At 50.9% G+C, this 15,358-nt stretch overlaps 1 protein-coding gene across 1 annotated transcript in view; it reads right to left on the bottom strand.

Annotated features, from left to right (window-relative positions):
• Nucleotides 1-270: 270 nt before the first annotated feature.
• Nucleotides 271-15,358, bottom strand: part of Mroh7 (maestro heat like repeat family member 7) — a 45,830-nt gene continuing 30,742 nt past the window's right edge. The window contains exons 14-22 of the mRNA XM_038335261.1: nt 14,443-14,580; nt 12,462-12,576; nt 9,449-9,589; nt 8,455-8,634; nt 7,949-8,104; nt 7,231-7,353; nt 3,321-3,423; nt 1,063-1,125; nt 271-521 (exon numbers count right to left, since the gene is read on the bottom strand). Coding sequence (XP_038191189.1) covers nt 271-521; nt 1,063-1,125; nt 3,321-3,423; nt 7,231-7,353; nt 7,949-8,104; nt 8,455-8,634; nt 9,449-9,589; nt 12,462-12,576; nt 14,443-14,580 — 1,270 coding nt within the window. The remainder of the gene's footprint in view (nt 522-1,062; nt 1,126-3,320; nt 3,424-7,230; nt 7,354-7,948; nt 8,105-8,454; nt 8,635-9,448; nt 9,590-12,461; nt 12,577-14,442; nt 14,581-15,358) is intronic.

The raw sequence follows: 15,358 nt of genomic DNA, 5'->3' as shown, positions 1-15,358 counted from the left end.
AAGGGAAACTGAGATGTCCAGGAGACCTCCTGGGTGGCCTTGGTCTAGCCGCTTCTCCTCTGTGCCTTGGTATCCCAACCCGTTATGCTAAGTGAACAAAACAGCCCGCACACATCTGTAAATGTCAACTGAATCAACAAATGAAGGTCATGCTCTTTTCACTGGCTCGTCATGGTGAGGGCTACACAAGGGCCCGGGGTATCTCTCATGAGGAAGCCGTCCGGATGGAGAGCTTGACCATGTGGTATTTACAGTGATCTGTCTGGCCTGTCACTGCTTCAAAGACATCGACATCTTCCAGGAGCCCAGTGCCTGCATGATCCAGGAGCGCCGCTGGTGGGACGTGGGTAGGTTCTCACAGCTGGAGCTCCAGCGGTGTGAACTGGATGGGTCACACACCCATGAATCCCCATGTGGCAGTGGCCAAGAATTCCGCCAGCAGCTAGCCATGATGTGGTCCTGGGCCTGGGCTGCGTAGATACATACTGATGCTTCTGGGTCATGTCTCAAGATCTCCAGAGCTGGGTTGGAGGAAGAGAAAGGCCACTTGCTTAGATAAGGTTCCTCTCTCAGCAGAGCTCACAATTCACCCCTCCTTCCCACCTCCTAGCCTTGGCTTAGACACCCCTCTAGGAAGCATCTTCCCAGTCATTCAGATTGTCACATCTTTCAAAGCTTGTATGAGAAGTCTGCCTCCCTTAGGAACCCTCCCAAGAGTTCCCCAGCCTACTTCCAGGCACCTATCAGTGCTCTCAGGTGCAAGTTGAACCTGTGCCTCCTTAAGCATTTAAACTATCCAACCTGTGCTAAATGGTTTTGGGTCTTGCTTCTGAGCCTTGTTTGCCTAATGAAGTCACAAGCTCCCCAGGATGCTGTGCATTCTGCCTCTGGGTAACCCCACAGTAGCTAACATTGCACTCACTACAGATAATGCTTTAGCACAGCAGAATGAACTAAAGACTCTTGCCCTGACCCATGCCATTCTTTTCCCCGTTACGCACTGTGGTTCTGCTCATGTCCCCATTCCCTCGGCAATCTCACCAACCCCGGGGTGTGACTTACTGGCTTTCACTTCATTCAGCCACTCTTCAGTCATAATGTTCTTCATGCAGGGGACCAAGGACCCTGGAGAATCCAAGAGGTGAAAGCATCTACCTTGATACCTGCTCCTCCCATTCCTGGATCAGATGGTCTCAGAGAATCTGTTTGCCCTCTTCCAGCCCCTTAGAGGGCATGAAAGGGGAGCTTCATTATGACGTGAGGGCAGTTTCTCAACAGGAGTCCCAGGGAGGTGTTGGTCCAGTGGGCAGGATTGAACCAGGATGGCACAGGATCCCGGATGTGGCCAATTGACAGTGCTATCCTAGGCTGGGCCTTAGCTTCCTTGTCTGTGACATGAAAAGGTACTGCCTCCCTGCCCAGTTTCCCCAGGGAATCTGAGCCCGTAGCCTCATACACCTGTCAGCCACAGCTGCAAGGGACCTCTGAGGTGTTCTTGTGCCATGTACCTGGCTCCCATGATGCCTGGTCCTGGTTATAACCCACCCTTCCCACACTCACGTGTTTTCCTGGGAAGTTCCTGATTGTCCTGTATGTTAACTTCAGAAAGTGACTCTCCATGAAGTCTTTCCTGACCCTGACCCAGGCTGAGCCTGGTGCCTACCTAGAATCTCAGAGTCTCAGTGAGCTTCCTGTCTATATACACTGGATCTGTAGACACTGGGCCTATAAACACCAGGTCTATATACCCTGGGCCTGTATATACCGGGTCTGTATACACCGGATCTGTATACCCTGGGCCTGTATATACCGGATCTGTATACACCGGGCCTGTATACACCTCTGTATACACCGGGTCTGTATACACCGAGTTTGTATTCACTGGGTCTGTATACACCAGGTTTGTATACACTGGGTCTATATACCCTTGGCCTGTATATATCAGGTCTATATACCCTGGGCCTGTATACCGCGGGCCTGTATACACTGGGTCTGTATACCCCGGGCCTGTATACCCAGGGCCTGTATACACTGGGTGTGTATACACGGGGCCTGTATACACCAGGTCTGTATACACCAGATCTGTATACCCTGGGCCTGTATACACTGGGTCTGTATACACTGGGCCTGTATACACTGAGCCCATATACATTGGGTCTGTATACACTAGGTTTGTATACACTGGTTTTACTTTACTTGTGATTTACAAATCATATATTTATGTGTTTATGTGAACTTGGGGTCTTATACATGCCAAGCATGTGTTCTACCACTAAGCTACATCTCCAGGCCCTGATTTATGTATGAATCTTTATCTCCCACCAGACTATAAATTTCTTAATCTGATATCCATTTGGAGGGTGGAGTGGTAGGGTAAGTTGGAGCAAGATTGAAAGAAATCAGCATGTAAGGAGCTGCCTCTGTGTAGCCCCTTAGTTCAGATGTATGCCATATGTCCCTAGGCCTTGCTCTTCTCTTCTAGCATTGGTTATGTTGGCAGGCCCCTCATCCCACCCCCGTGTCTTACCCCAGACCCCCTCTCACTCTCACCCACCCCAGCAGCTCTGTTTCTCTAACCTCATCATCACGCCTGACAAAGAGCAGGGAGTCATTTTCTAAATAAACCACTGACGGGAGGGGAGGTGCATGGACGGATGAGGGGATGCACAAGTGGATAGATGGATTGGTTAGTGGATGGATGGGCAGGTGAGTGGATGGATGGGTAGATAGGTAGGTGTGTGGATTGGTGAGTGAATAGCTAGAAGGATGGATGGGTAGATGATGGACAGATGCATGTACATGGGTCGATAACAAGATAGAAAATGGAATATATTACATATATGGTGGGTGGGTAGATAGGTAGATGGACTGGAGGATGAATGGATGAATGGTGGATAAGTGGATGGATTCGTGGTTAGATGTAGAGATGGATGGATGGGTGGATGGATGGATGAATGGATGGATGGTAGTATATGGGTAAATAGGGTATGAGAAAGAACAAATGAATTTAAAACATACATTAAAATAAATGTCATTTTAAAGAGGTCATCACCTCCAGGCCTCTCTGCAGTAAGGTCTCCTGACCCTGGTGAAGGGACTATGATTATCTGGGCAGAGGAGAATAGGAATATAATACAGTGAATGTAGTGTGATGTGGTGGGAGAGGCAGCTCCAGATGCCGCTAGAAGGGTCTTATGAAGAATCCTGAGCAAAGAGAATCTGTAATTGATTTTTCCCCCAGAGACTGGGATTCTGGAAAACTCAGACTGGAACTCAGGCAGAGGCTTGGCAGGGGGACTTACTATACTAGAACAGGTTACCTATGAAGATGACAGAGGACTTCCGGAGGGAGGCCCGTGAATTCTTGGCAAACTCCAGGCTCTGGCTGAGGAAGGTGAAGATGCTGTCTCGGTGAGAGTTCATCTGGAGCAAAAAGAAACCCCTCAAGTGCTAGGTCCACTACCTCACAGTTTAGGGGCAGCTATTCTCCCCGTCAGCACTACCCTGACCCCGGCTCCTAAACATCCCTACTGCCCAGCTCTTTGCCCCGGGGGCCAGACTTTGTCTTTTTTTATCTGACTGAAAACGCCATTTCTAATGGTGTGCCAGCACAGGTCTCATATCAATCCATCTTCCTGGTGTAATGGAGGGAAAGTTCCACATTGCAGATCCCACGAGAGATGACATGGGGCATGGCACGCAAAGGGAAACTGGGCTGGCCAGGATGAAAGGCTGGGGCTACAGAGCAACGGGGAATTAGCTGGAGGATCTAGCAGTCCTCGAAGCCAGGCACAAACAAGGCATCCTCCTGCGCTGGGCAGTGCAAGCCTTCACTCCTGACTGGTAGTGACAAAGCCATGCTCTGTGCAAGATCGTCTGACAGAGGCCATCAGGGTGGCTCCGGTGCAGAGAACTGAGAGCAGTTGCTCAGGTAAGAGTCTGCTGAGAGAGGAGAAAACTCCTGTGCCCACTCGTCTGTTGACAACTTCCTCAGGCTGAGGCCAAGGTCTGAACTACCAGGTCTGGCAGGCAAAGCCTTCACAGTCTTACTGAGTCTGACAGCTTCCCATCGCTGCCTCCGCTGCCATACTTGCAGGGCTATGCAGCAAGGACGTGACCAGCCATAGCAACCTCTTTGCCCTGTATGGGGATTGCTCCTAGTTACAGTATCCTCCCTTCTACCTGATAAATTGCTTCACATCCTTCAAGCCTCAATTCATACGCTACCTCCCACTGAAACCTTTCATGACCCTCAGGGCATGCTCACCTACCATTTTTGTTTGTTTGGTTTGGTTTGGTTTTCAAGACAGGATTTCTCTGTGTGTATATAGCCTTGGCTGTCCTGGAACTCTCTCTGTAGACCAGGCTGGCCTCAAGCTCACAGAGATCCAACTGCCTCTGCCTCCCAGGTGCTGGGATTAAAGGTGTGAGCCGCCACCACCACCTGGCTGTCCACAATTCTTAATGCTTCTGCAGCATCCCGCACATCCTCAGTCATGGTACCCAGAACGGTAGTTTTTAATTGTACACCCTTTCCCCCATTGCATACGGAACTCTTCCAAGATAAGGGAACTTTTCACTCCGTTCAGAGTCCTCAGCACCCTAGACGGGACTTGTATTGGAGCTGGTGACCAGAAACAACTAAAAGAGCAGTTCCCAACCCGTGGGTCCCAACCCCTTTCACCTAAGGCCATTGGAAAACACAGATATTTACATTATAATTCATAACAGTAGCAAAATTACAATTATGAAGTAGCAACAAAAGTAACTTTATAGTTGTGGGGGTCGCCACCCCCATAAGGAACTGTATTAAAGCATCACAGCCTTAGGGAGGTTGAGAAGCACTGTGCTAGATGAATGAATGAATGAGCTACAGTTGATTGGTTCATTGATCAGCAGTAAGTCACTGGTCTCTTCGTCAAGCTACTAGAGGGTAGCTTTAGCTTCTTGTATTCATTTATTTTTTGAGACAGGCTTCCTGCATGCACCACCACACACCACCACACCCACACCACCAAGCTGGGGTTATGGGGTGCTAAAGGTCTAGCCTAGCGTCTCAGGCATGTTAGGCAGGTACTCTACTAACTGAGCTGCAGTACTCAGCCCAAGAACTTTTTTTAAAAGAAGATGTATTTACTTATTATGTATACAGTGTTCTGCCTACATGTATGCCTGCAGGCCAGAAGGGGACATCAGATCTTACAGTGATATTTCATTTGTATTTTAATAAATAAAGCTTGCTTGAAGATCAGAGAATAAAACAGTCACCCTGATCAACCTTACAGACCAGGCAGTGGTAACACACACCTTTAATCCTAGTAGCCATACTAGCTTGCCACAGAAACCGGGCAGTGGTGGTGCATGCCTTTAATCCCAGCACTAGAGAGGAATATAAAACAGGAGGAGACAGGTTTCATACAGCGTCTCATTCTGAGGATTCCTGGAGGCAGGATTGCCATTTTGGACTGAGGTAGAGGTAAGAGTCAGTGGCTGGCTGTTTTGCTTTTCTGACCTTCAGGTTGAACCCCAATTTCTGTCTCTGGGTTTTTATTAATCGTGCTACAAGATCTCATTACAGATGGTTGTGAGCCACCATGTGATAGCTGGGAATTGAAATCAGAACCTCTGGAATAGCAGGTAGTGCTCTTAACCACTGAGTCGTCTCTCCAACCCCATTAACTTAAGAATTTAACTTTCTTGTGAGCAAAGCTGTCAATGGACAGAAAAGCAAAGCAGAGGGATCGACCATAGAGGTACAAAGTGACAGCCACAACCCCCAAAGGTCTACAGAATGGTGCTGAGCGCAATGTATGTAGGTCTTTTGGGGGTTATTGTTGTTGTTGTTTAGACAGAGTCTTACTCTACAGCACAAGATGGGCTCAAACTCATAGCAGTCCTCTTGCCTCAGCCTCTCAAGTACTAGGGTTATACCCAGCTTAATACAATGCTTTAGTGTGTGTGTGTGTGTGTGTGTGGTTGTTTGTGAGGGTGAATGTATGTGTGGTGTGTGTGTGTACAGGCATGCACAAGGATACTCCTGTCATTAGAAATACTGCCTGGGAAATTCCACTGCAAGAAAGGGAGTCAAAAAGCCAGGCAGGATGGCCCATACGAGGAGACCCAAGGACAACCTCTGCTGCTGCTGTTGTCTGGGTGCTGTCCACTTAGGGTGTTTTGTTTGTTTGTTTGTTTTTCCAGTGAGTCCCAGGGATCCTCCTGCCTCTGCCTCCCCAGTGCTGAGAGTACAAGCACGAACCACCACACCCAGATACTTTCTGTGTTTGTTGTTTTTTACATGGACTCCTGCCTGTGTGTCCCTGTAGGGAAGGGAGAGAGTGGGACTAAATGTCCCCAGAGGTTCCGTGACCCACAATGACACCTTCACAGCATGCTGTGGTTTACTCCCTACTTAGCTATTCACAGAGATCACTGAGAAAGGTCAAGAAAGCATGAGTCAGTGACCAAAACTGTCATTCCTCAGCACAGAGCACCTCCAAGCCTTCTGAAGCCACTGTGAATCGGCAGGGTCGTGGTGAGCATTCAGCATTTGCAACATCCCAGAACCCCTTGACTCCAGCATCCCCACCCTGTGGACCATCACTAAAAACACTACCTGGGAAATTCTATTGCAGAAAAGGGAGCCTAAAATCCAGGCATGGTGGCACACACCTTTAACCCCAATACTCAGGAGGGTGAGACAGAGAGTCACTGTGAATTCAAGGCCAGCCTGGGCTACATAGTGAGTTCCAGACCAGGTTGAGGTGCATAATAAGACCATGTCTCAAAAAATTTAAAAAACGAAAAGAAAAGAGATCATCTAGGCAGAAGGTACAATATAGACACAATATAGATAGGTTGGGACTGTTAACTCAGTGGTAGATCACTTGCTTAGCATACATGAGATCACAGGCTAGGTCCATAGGCACCTCCTCCCTCACGAGATGGGGGAGTACAGAGAGAGTGCAGGAAGGAAGGAAGGAAGGTAGGTAGATAGATAGATAGATAGATAGATAGATAGATAGATAGATAGATAGATATCCACTGGAGGTATCCAGTGATCCAGAGGAGGGGGACTCTAGAAGGGGAGAAGTCAGAGACAGGTATGGATGCTCAAGAACCAATGGCTTGGAGGCAGTGATGTGAACCACAAGTCAGAACATGAAACAGGAAGGATGACTCCTAGCCTCCAACACCCTTGTAAAGAGTCAGTAGCTTACAGGAAGCACTCACAAGATACTTGCAAATTTTTGCCACCGTCTGTAGATGGTTTTCCCAGGGCTTCTGGCTGTAAGCCCTTTTTGGCAACTCCCACTTCATGAAGCAAGAACAGCGGAACAGGGTCTTCACACATTTCTGCAGACCAATAGGAAGAAAATACCAGCAGTGTGGAATTGCAGGACAGCAGACCTCCAGGGGGAAAGGCATCTAAAAACTGGCCTGGGGACTGCTGAGACAGCTCAGTGGATAGAGAGGCTCAACACTCAAGCCTGGCAGCCCGAGTTCAATCCCCAGAACCCACGCAAAGGTGGAAGGGGAGAGCCAACTCCACAAAGTTGTTCTTTGACCTCCATGTGCACACTGAGGCATGTACGCCCATGCTCAGACATTACACACACAATTTTTTTTCAGTTGGATTTTGGAAAACCAAGTTCTGTTTGAAAGGTGCAAATGGAAGCACTGAGACTGTGGCTCAGTGGTAGAGAGCCGGCCTGGCGTGCATGAAGCCTAAGTAAGGCTTAATCCTCAGCATTGCAAATAATAAAACTTCGAGGAAGAAAAGAAGGGTACAAGTGAAGTTAGCTATTTGAGGGGGAATTCGTCCAAGATGCCTCTAGAAGTCACACCTGGCTGGACATAATTAACTGCTTTCCACGGACTGGCCCTAGTCCTGGCTTGGTTCTGTAAAGGGGGTGCCCCTTTGGGACCGCACACCCATGCCTGCTCTCACCTGGCCCACTTTGACATTGCCCTCCTGCATGATGAGGAGCAAGGGCAGCAGCGTGCTGGTCAGCTGCTCTTCCAAGGCTTGGGTGCGGGGTATCCGGAGCTTCTGAACCACTTTTCCGTATACAGTGATGCAGGAGACCTGTACCTCTTCTCTTGCCTGGGACAAACCGGAGGCTCAGAAGGACCTCCCTCCCAGGAGGAGGCTCCCCGGCTTTCCTGTCCCTCATTTGTAGGACCTTCTTGGCACAGAGGCAGAGAAGAGCCCAGGCCATGTGGTGGGGCCAACATAGGCCAACCAGTGGCAGTAAGTCCACCTTCTCCTGGAAAACTGATCACAAAAGAACTCCCTTCTGGAAAAGCGGCTGGGTCGAGGTGCCCCTTCCTCTAATCTGGAGCAGCTCTGCCCAGACCCCAGTGTGGTGGGGTAGATGGGAGATAATGCAACCCCAGGAACTGACTGACCCTCCTCTTCCCATGCTCCTCCCCTCCCCCCTCCCAAGGCCTTACATCAGTGAAGTGAGGCAGCAAGATCTGCAGCATCTCCACATAGACTGAGCTGTCCGTTAGCTTCTTGCCCTTCCCCTTGAAGATGCTCTTGAGGTCACAGACGGCCTCCACCACCAGCACCCCATCCATGTTCTTCAGGCATTTAACCATGGTGGGCAGCAGGGTCTGTACCTTGGCCAACTGGGGGACAGAAGCACGGAGGAGGGGGTACTGCCTGGGCCAGCAGGTAGGAGATCCAGCCTCCCATTCACAGAAGACCTGGGCAGCCCAGCCCTATTTTCACCTATTCTGAGCTCCCTCCCTGGCTGTTCTCTAAAGGCTTCTGTGGTCTCCTTAATTTCCCCCTGCTGGGTGACTGAATCTGTCTGGCTTTTTCCCTGCTCTGGCCCCAGGTGAAGGATACCCTATATCACAAGTTAGCTTTCTTTCTTTTTTAATATTTTTATTTATTTATTATGTATACAGTGTTCTGTTTGCATGTATGCCTGCAGGCCAGAAGAGGGCACCAGATCTCATTACGGATGGTTGTGAGCCACCATGTGGTTGCTGGGAATTGAACTCAGGATCTCTGGAAGAGCAGTCAGTGCTCTTAACCTCTGAGCCCTGTCTCCAGCCCGACAAGTTAGCTTTCTGAGTCTGTGCCCCACCCCTTCTGCAAGCTGTGTCAGACAGTCCCTAGGAGAGAAAATGGGCACTTTTTACAATGCTAAGCTTATATCACCCTTCCAGACTTCAGTTTCCTGATCCACAATATAGGGATAATTAGTGCCATCCCTTTCTGTCTACACACTGCCTGTAGGAACATTGTACAAAATCTGGATCAGGATATGTTGAAAAAGAATATAATACATAGAGATTGTGTTGGTAGATCCATTTTACAGATGGGACCACCGAGGGCAGGCAAACATAAGCTCTAATTCCAGACTATGACAGCTGAGCCCTCCCTCCAGCCCAAGGCTTGGTCAGGCTGGGCTTCTCTCAACCCTCTACTCACCTTCTCAGACCTACGGGCCAGGATGGCCAGGCCCCGGATGGACAGCACCTTCATGATGGGGTTGCGGTGGCTCAGGCCTTCCACCATCCGCCCCAGGGAGTACTCCTCAGGGATGCGACGCACCTGCTCCATGCGGAACAGCTGAGAGAGCAAACAGCACTGACTCCTGAGCCCAGGGGTACATGGCCCACGGTCTCCCTGGGACTCCCAGGATCTGCCTCCCGGAGCCACGGACTTGGAAAACTGACGGAAGCTAGTGCTTTCCACCTAACATCCATCAGAAACTGATGGGAACGCTAAAGTTGTCTCTCCCTTGTGCCTGCCTCCTGCCCGCCTCCTTTGTTCTGTATTCACCCTGCTGCCCACACTCCTACACTAGCCAGCCATGTTCCAGCATTCCTCAAATGACCAGGCCCGTTTGTCCCTTCTGGGCTGGCAGGATGTCCTGTCACTAGGATAGCCATTAGCACGCTCACACCCACACCTGGTGGTGCATAGCTCCTTCCAAAACTCAGCCCCAGGTTGAACACGCTTCCCCGAGTCCCAGGAACTCTGGGCATCCTCCTGAGGCAGCAACTAGGAACCTCAGCGCTCCATCCGTCTGTCTGTTCCCCCGGCCTCTGTGACCTTCCTATAGGACAAAAACTCAGCCAACTCTTTTGGGGGCACCACTCAATCTGAGAATTGGGGTAGAATGTGTGTTTACTACATGGATCAAGTCCTCCCCTTCTCAGGATGGCTCCTCTTCCATTGCAGGGTTGGCACCATCAGGGAAACCCATCCTCATCTCCCTGTCCTGCTTCACACCCTCCCTCTCTCGGCGGCCAACAGGCACTGGGTCTCACCGACTCATCCTTACAAACACTCTATCATCCTGGCTGCCACGGTGGAGAGCCAGGTCTATGGGGAGAATTGGGAGGAGAAGCTGGTGAAAGGGGGAGGATCATCAGTTAACCAGAGACAAGAAGGGAGGAAGGACCACACCACTGCTGCCTTCTGTCTGTCCATGCAAGCTACTCAGGCCTGCTGTGTACCAGGCTGTGGGCCGAGCCTGAGACACAGGGGATAATGGCTCCTGTCTCTTTTACTTGCAATGCTGGAAATCAGACCCAGGACCTCATATGTGCCAGGCGAGCCCTCTACCGCTGAGCCACATCTCCTATGGAGCATGGATACTTCAGTTAACTAATTAAGTTAGTTTTCTGAGACAAGGTCTCACTCTGTAGCCTGTGCTGGACTGGCACTCACTATGCACCCCAAAGCTAGCCGTGAACTCATAGTCATCCTCCTGTGTCAGCCTTCCAAGAGCTGGGATTACAGCTACAAGACACCATAGACTCACTGAGGAGTTTGAGAAAAACTGCCACTGGGGAAAACATACACAAATAATCATGGAGAGGGGACTCTAGGTGTCTAGTAGTGACCTCTGAGTTCAGGGAACATGGAAGTCCTGGATCCACTGAGATGCAGACTTCTCTCCCAGGGAGGAGGGAAATCCTCGCCTGGGATCCCTTTCCCTGGAAACAAAGATGCTACTCAGGACTTCAGGTCTGACAAGCTCTGGCCTCCGCCCGGTCCCCCGAGAACCTGCTGGCAGCCATGAGCAGACCCAAAGAGCCAGTAGGATAGAGGAGCAAGTCAGGAAGACCTGGTAGGGACCCCTGGACTCTCCCAGCTGAGTGACCCCTGACCTTGCCTGTCTCTGAACAACACAATCCTTTCTGTGGAATTATATAGAAGTTGGAATGACAGAAGGATGAGGCTGGCAGTGTGTGACATGTGACTACAAGAATAGTATCTCACCAGGTCAGAGTCCAGGAGAACTGGGCCGAGCTGGGGCTGGAACCCAGAAACCCTGACCCCAAGAGCAGGGACCACAGCAGGTCCTCTAATGTCATTCACAGACAGAGGCTGAACAAAATGGGGTGTAAGCACAAAGTGGATGTTCTCAGCCTCTTTGAGGGGACACCTGATGCTTACAGCCTGAATAAGCTTGGAGATGCTATAAAGTCGCTGAGCACAAAAGCTCTCTGACTTAGCAGAGATGCTGCAAACAGATCCGCTTGCAGACAGAAAACAGGAGGTCCGTGTGCTGGGGAGGACCAGAGGGCTTGTGTGTAATGGGGATGGGGGTGTGCATCTGATGGGGAAGGTAGTTACGTAGTTACAATCACACAACCATAGGAAGGAACTGACACCACTGAACACTTCAAATGACCATGTGCCTTGTGTGTTGTGGAGATTTTACCACAATAAACTAAGGAAGAGAGCGGCATGGAGGAGTTAGAGCCAAAGGTGAAGATTTGAATTCTGGATCTAGCTGCCATTTGGGCCTTGGGAAAGAGACTGGACCTCAATTGCCTTCTCTGAAGTGACCATAGACTAGTATCTAAGTTATGGAATTTGAGGGAAAATGAAATGAGCCAATTAGCATAAATTGAGAGCAGGCTGGGAGGACAGTAAGCGCTCAGTAAACATCAGTCAGCTCTGAATGCATCGCCCTTCTGCGGCTGGCCTTCCCAACTCCGGACTTGTCTCCTGAACCTGCCTGGCACTTCCTGCCATGCTTGCTCTAATTATGTCACCTCCCTCAGGAAACTCTCCCCAAGACCCCTCTCTCCAATCTCCTGCTCTCCCATGACTTCCCCCAGCTTCATGCAAGTCACAATACGGCACCCCACACTATAACCGGGATGCTCTCTGTCTTCCCTGCCACACTGAGAACTCCTCAAGGCCAGGGCTGAGTCAAGGTCACATTTGTATCTCTGGTTCCTGACACATGGTGGCGCCAAGCAAAGATTAACGGGTGCCTGAGGTTTTTGGAAAGTCTGGAAGAGTTGGGTATAGGGGTGCAGAGGGGGAGACACAGGAGAGTGCCCTGTGAGGCCGTCCTATTGAAGAGACATGTAGGGTCTGGGAAGGGTTTGGCAACTGGAAAGTGCCGTTCCCCAGAAGGCCCTGAATGACTGTTCCCCCCCCCCCCCCCCCCGCTTCCCAGGGCCCCAGGAGGTACCTCCACAAAGAAGGCGGTGGCCGTGACCTTGTGCTTCTCGTCACCTCTTTCCAAGAGCGGGATGAGCAGGTAGAGGACGCGACACAGCTCCTGGCAGGAGTAGTGCACCATGGCCCTAGGGAGGGCAGACCCTCAGGCTCCCAGTCACACAAGGCCCGCTGACGGAGCTCTAACTGGGACACTACCAACCCTGGCCAGTCAGTATCACTTGGGTGACATCTCGGAGTCAGTGGTACTTACCTGCTTCTTTACACAACTGGAGAAATGAGCTGGGGAAATGGGAAGGAGATTATGCGGTTTACACAGGGCAAATCAATGAGATAGGTGAGCTGAATCCCTCCCGCGACTGCGCGAGTTGGGCAAGCCGAAGCCCTCACTGCGCGCGTGCGTGAGATGGGCGCGTTGAAGCCCTCCTGCGACTGCGCAGGAGGCCGGAGCAGAAGGAAGGAGATGTGAGATTTCACTCCCTGAAGCTCGCAGCAGCCAGCCTCTCACCTTGTCATTCCATGGGCTCTCCACGACACCCTTCCAGACAGGCCGCCTTGAATATCCCCAGGTCACAGAGGGAACTAAGGCTCTAGTGGGACTGGCTCAGCTCTCAGAGTGGAATGTGGCAGAGCTGTGGTCCCGACCACGAGTTCCTGCTCCAGCTGCTTCACCCATCCCACCGAGCCAGCAGGTGATCAAAGTACTCCAACCCACACAGCCAGCATCGGCACCACATGGAAACTGCCTGAAGACACACTCTCAGGACCCTAGCCCATACCCATTGAGAACTCAGGGCAGAGTGCTGCCAGCCAAGATGACCATGGGTCACTGAATCTAAGAGAATAACTGTCTTATACAGAATTGAAGGGAGAGAGTCTGGGTTCAGATCCTGACTCCAGCATTTGCTGTGTGATTTGGGGCAGGCACTTAATCTCTGGGCCTCAGTTTCCTCCTGTTTAACTCTGAGATCGTCATAGCACTGTTCCTTTGGTGTTGGTAAGAACCATGGAGTCATCGTCCATGTAGCCCCTTTTTGCATGGTGCTTGGAGAACAGTTAGTGCTCCATCAGGTGACTGTGTGCTGAGCCCAGAGAGAGGCTCTTGTAGCAGGAGTCACAGCACCAGCTCAGAAGTCAAGATGCCCCTCTGTAGCCCGGGAGGGGGGTGGTGTTTGGAGAGGGAGCACTCATCTGGGCCAGGGTGGGAAGGAGCCTTGGGGAAGAACACAGGACAATCACTTTACCACTTCTCAGTTGTGTGGCCTTGGATAGATGACCCAGCTGTGTTCCTGTGCAAGATGTGTACATGTAAACCCTGGCCTGCCACCAGCCTCCATAATGGTAGCCTGTGCTTCTCTCTCCTTCCCTCTCTTTCTCTCCCTTCCTCCCCTGCCTCTGGTTTTTCAAAACAGGATTTCTCTGTGTAACAGCTCTGGCTGTCCTGGACCTCACTTTGTAGACCAGGCTGGCCACGAACTCACAGAGATCCACCTGCTCTGTCTCCGGAGTGCTGGGATTAAAGACAGGTGCTACCATGCCTGGCTGAAGAAGGGAACTTCTAAGTAAACTGGTTTTTATTAATTTTATGTGCATGTATATGTGAGTGGGTGTGCATGCCACGGTGCTCATGTGGAGATGTGGAGGTCAGAGGACAATTAGTGGGAGCTGGGTTTGCCTTCCATCATGTGGGTTCAGGGAACTGAACTCAAATCGGTAGCCTTGGCAGCAAGCACCTTTACCCATTGAGCCATATCACCAAGCCAAAAAAAAAAAAAAAAAGGAGCTAACTATATCATTTCGGGGATCTACAAACTGGAGAAGCCATTAGGACCAAGTTTGCCCCCCAAGGATGGACGTTATCTTTCCCACTGGTGTTGTCCCCCTGCTAGGACAGTAGACCAGAGGGGAACAAAAGCTCTTGCTCAGAGATGCAAGCTTGGGTCTGTCCCTATCCCACCCTATCCCACCCTACCCCACTGAGGTCAGCACCTCACCTTGCCAGCAGGCACACTCCCCGGTAATGATTCTCTGCCTGGGCCATGAGCTCCCAGCCACCCTGCTCCTCCAGAAACGTAGACTCATATGAACAGCCCATTTTCAGAAGCAGGGTTTTCACCACCTTCACCATCCAGCTGCCGAGACAAGGGGGTAAAGTCTCCTGTGCACTGTGTATCTTCTACTTGACCCCTCTTGCCAAGGCTCCTATTCACCCCCAGCACCCTCTCTACCACACAGTTAGCAGGGTGCGCTGGATCCACAGATAGTAGCTCTTTACAAGTAACACAGGCTTCACTTTCAGAGCCTGAGAGATAACAGACACAAAGTCCCCCTCCACCCACCCTTTCTCAGCAGCCTTGCTTCCTGGAGGAGCCGGCTGCCCAAACTCCCTTTCCTGTGTCTTGCCTGTTCCCTTCTACACTCCCCATTAAGCCATGAATGTCTTGGCAGCCTAGGGGACAGTCCTGTCCGCTCTCCTGGACACTCAGTCTTCTGCCAGTGCCCGAGTCCCTTTTTTGCCTCAGGACCCTTCAGGAAGGTCCTAGCAAGTTGTCACACCCAGGACACTGAGCAGAACTCAGAAGGTCCAAGTGAGCTCAGGGATCCTGGAGGCTGCTGCCACCCTTTAACCAACTGGATGTCTAGCCCAGCCTAGTGTCATTTTAGGTGGGAAGGTACAGCCATACACTGATGGGATACATTCTGAGAAAGGCCTCAAGAGCTAGTGGCATGTGTGAGCATCATGGTGTGTACTTGCCCTAGCTTACACGGTGCATGTACCGCTACACACTGGGCTCTCCTGCATGAACCGCTACACACTGGGCTCTCCTGCAGTCTTGGGGAACCACCATTGTGGGGGCACAGTCCAAGAATAAAGTTGGGTGAGGAGAATTCTGAGGACTTGTGAGAAAA

This window comes from Arvicola amphibius, chromosome 6 (genome assembly GCF_903992535.2).
Source record: "Arvicola amphibius chromosome 6, mArvAmp1.2, whole genome shotgun sequence".
Lineage (NCBI taxonomy): Eukaryota > Metazoa > Chordata > Mammalia > Rodentia > Cricetidae > Arvicola > Arvicola amphibius.
Note: the sequence above shows the minus strand (reverse complement) of the source record. Positions and strands in the feature narration are given on the sequence as shown.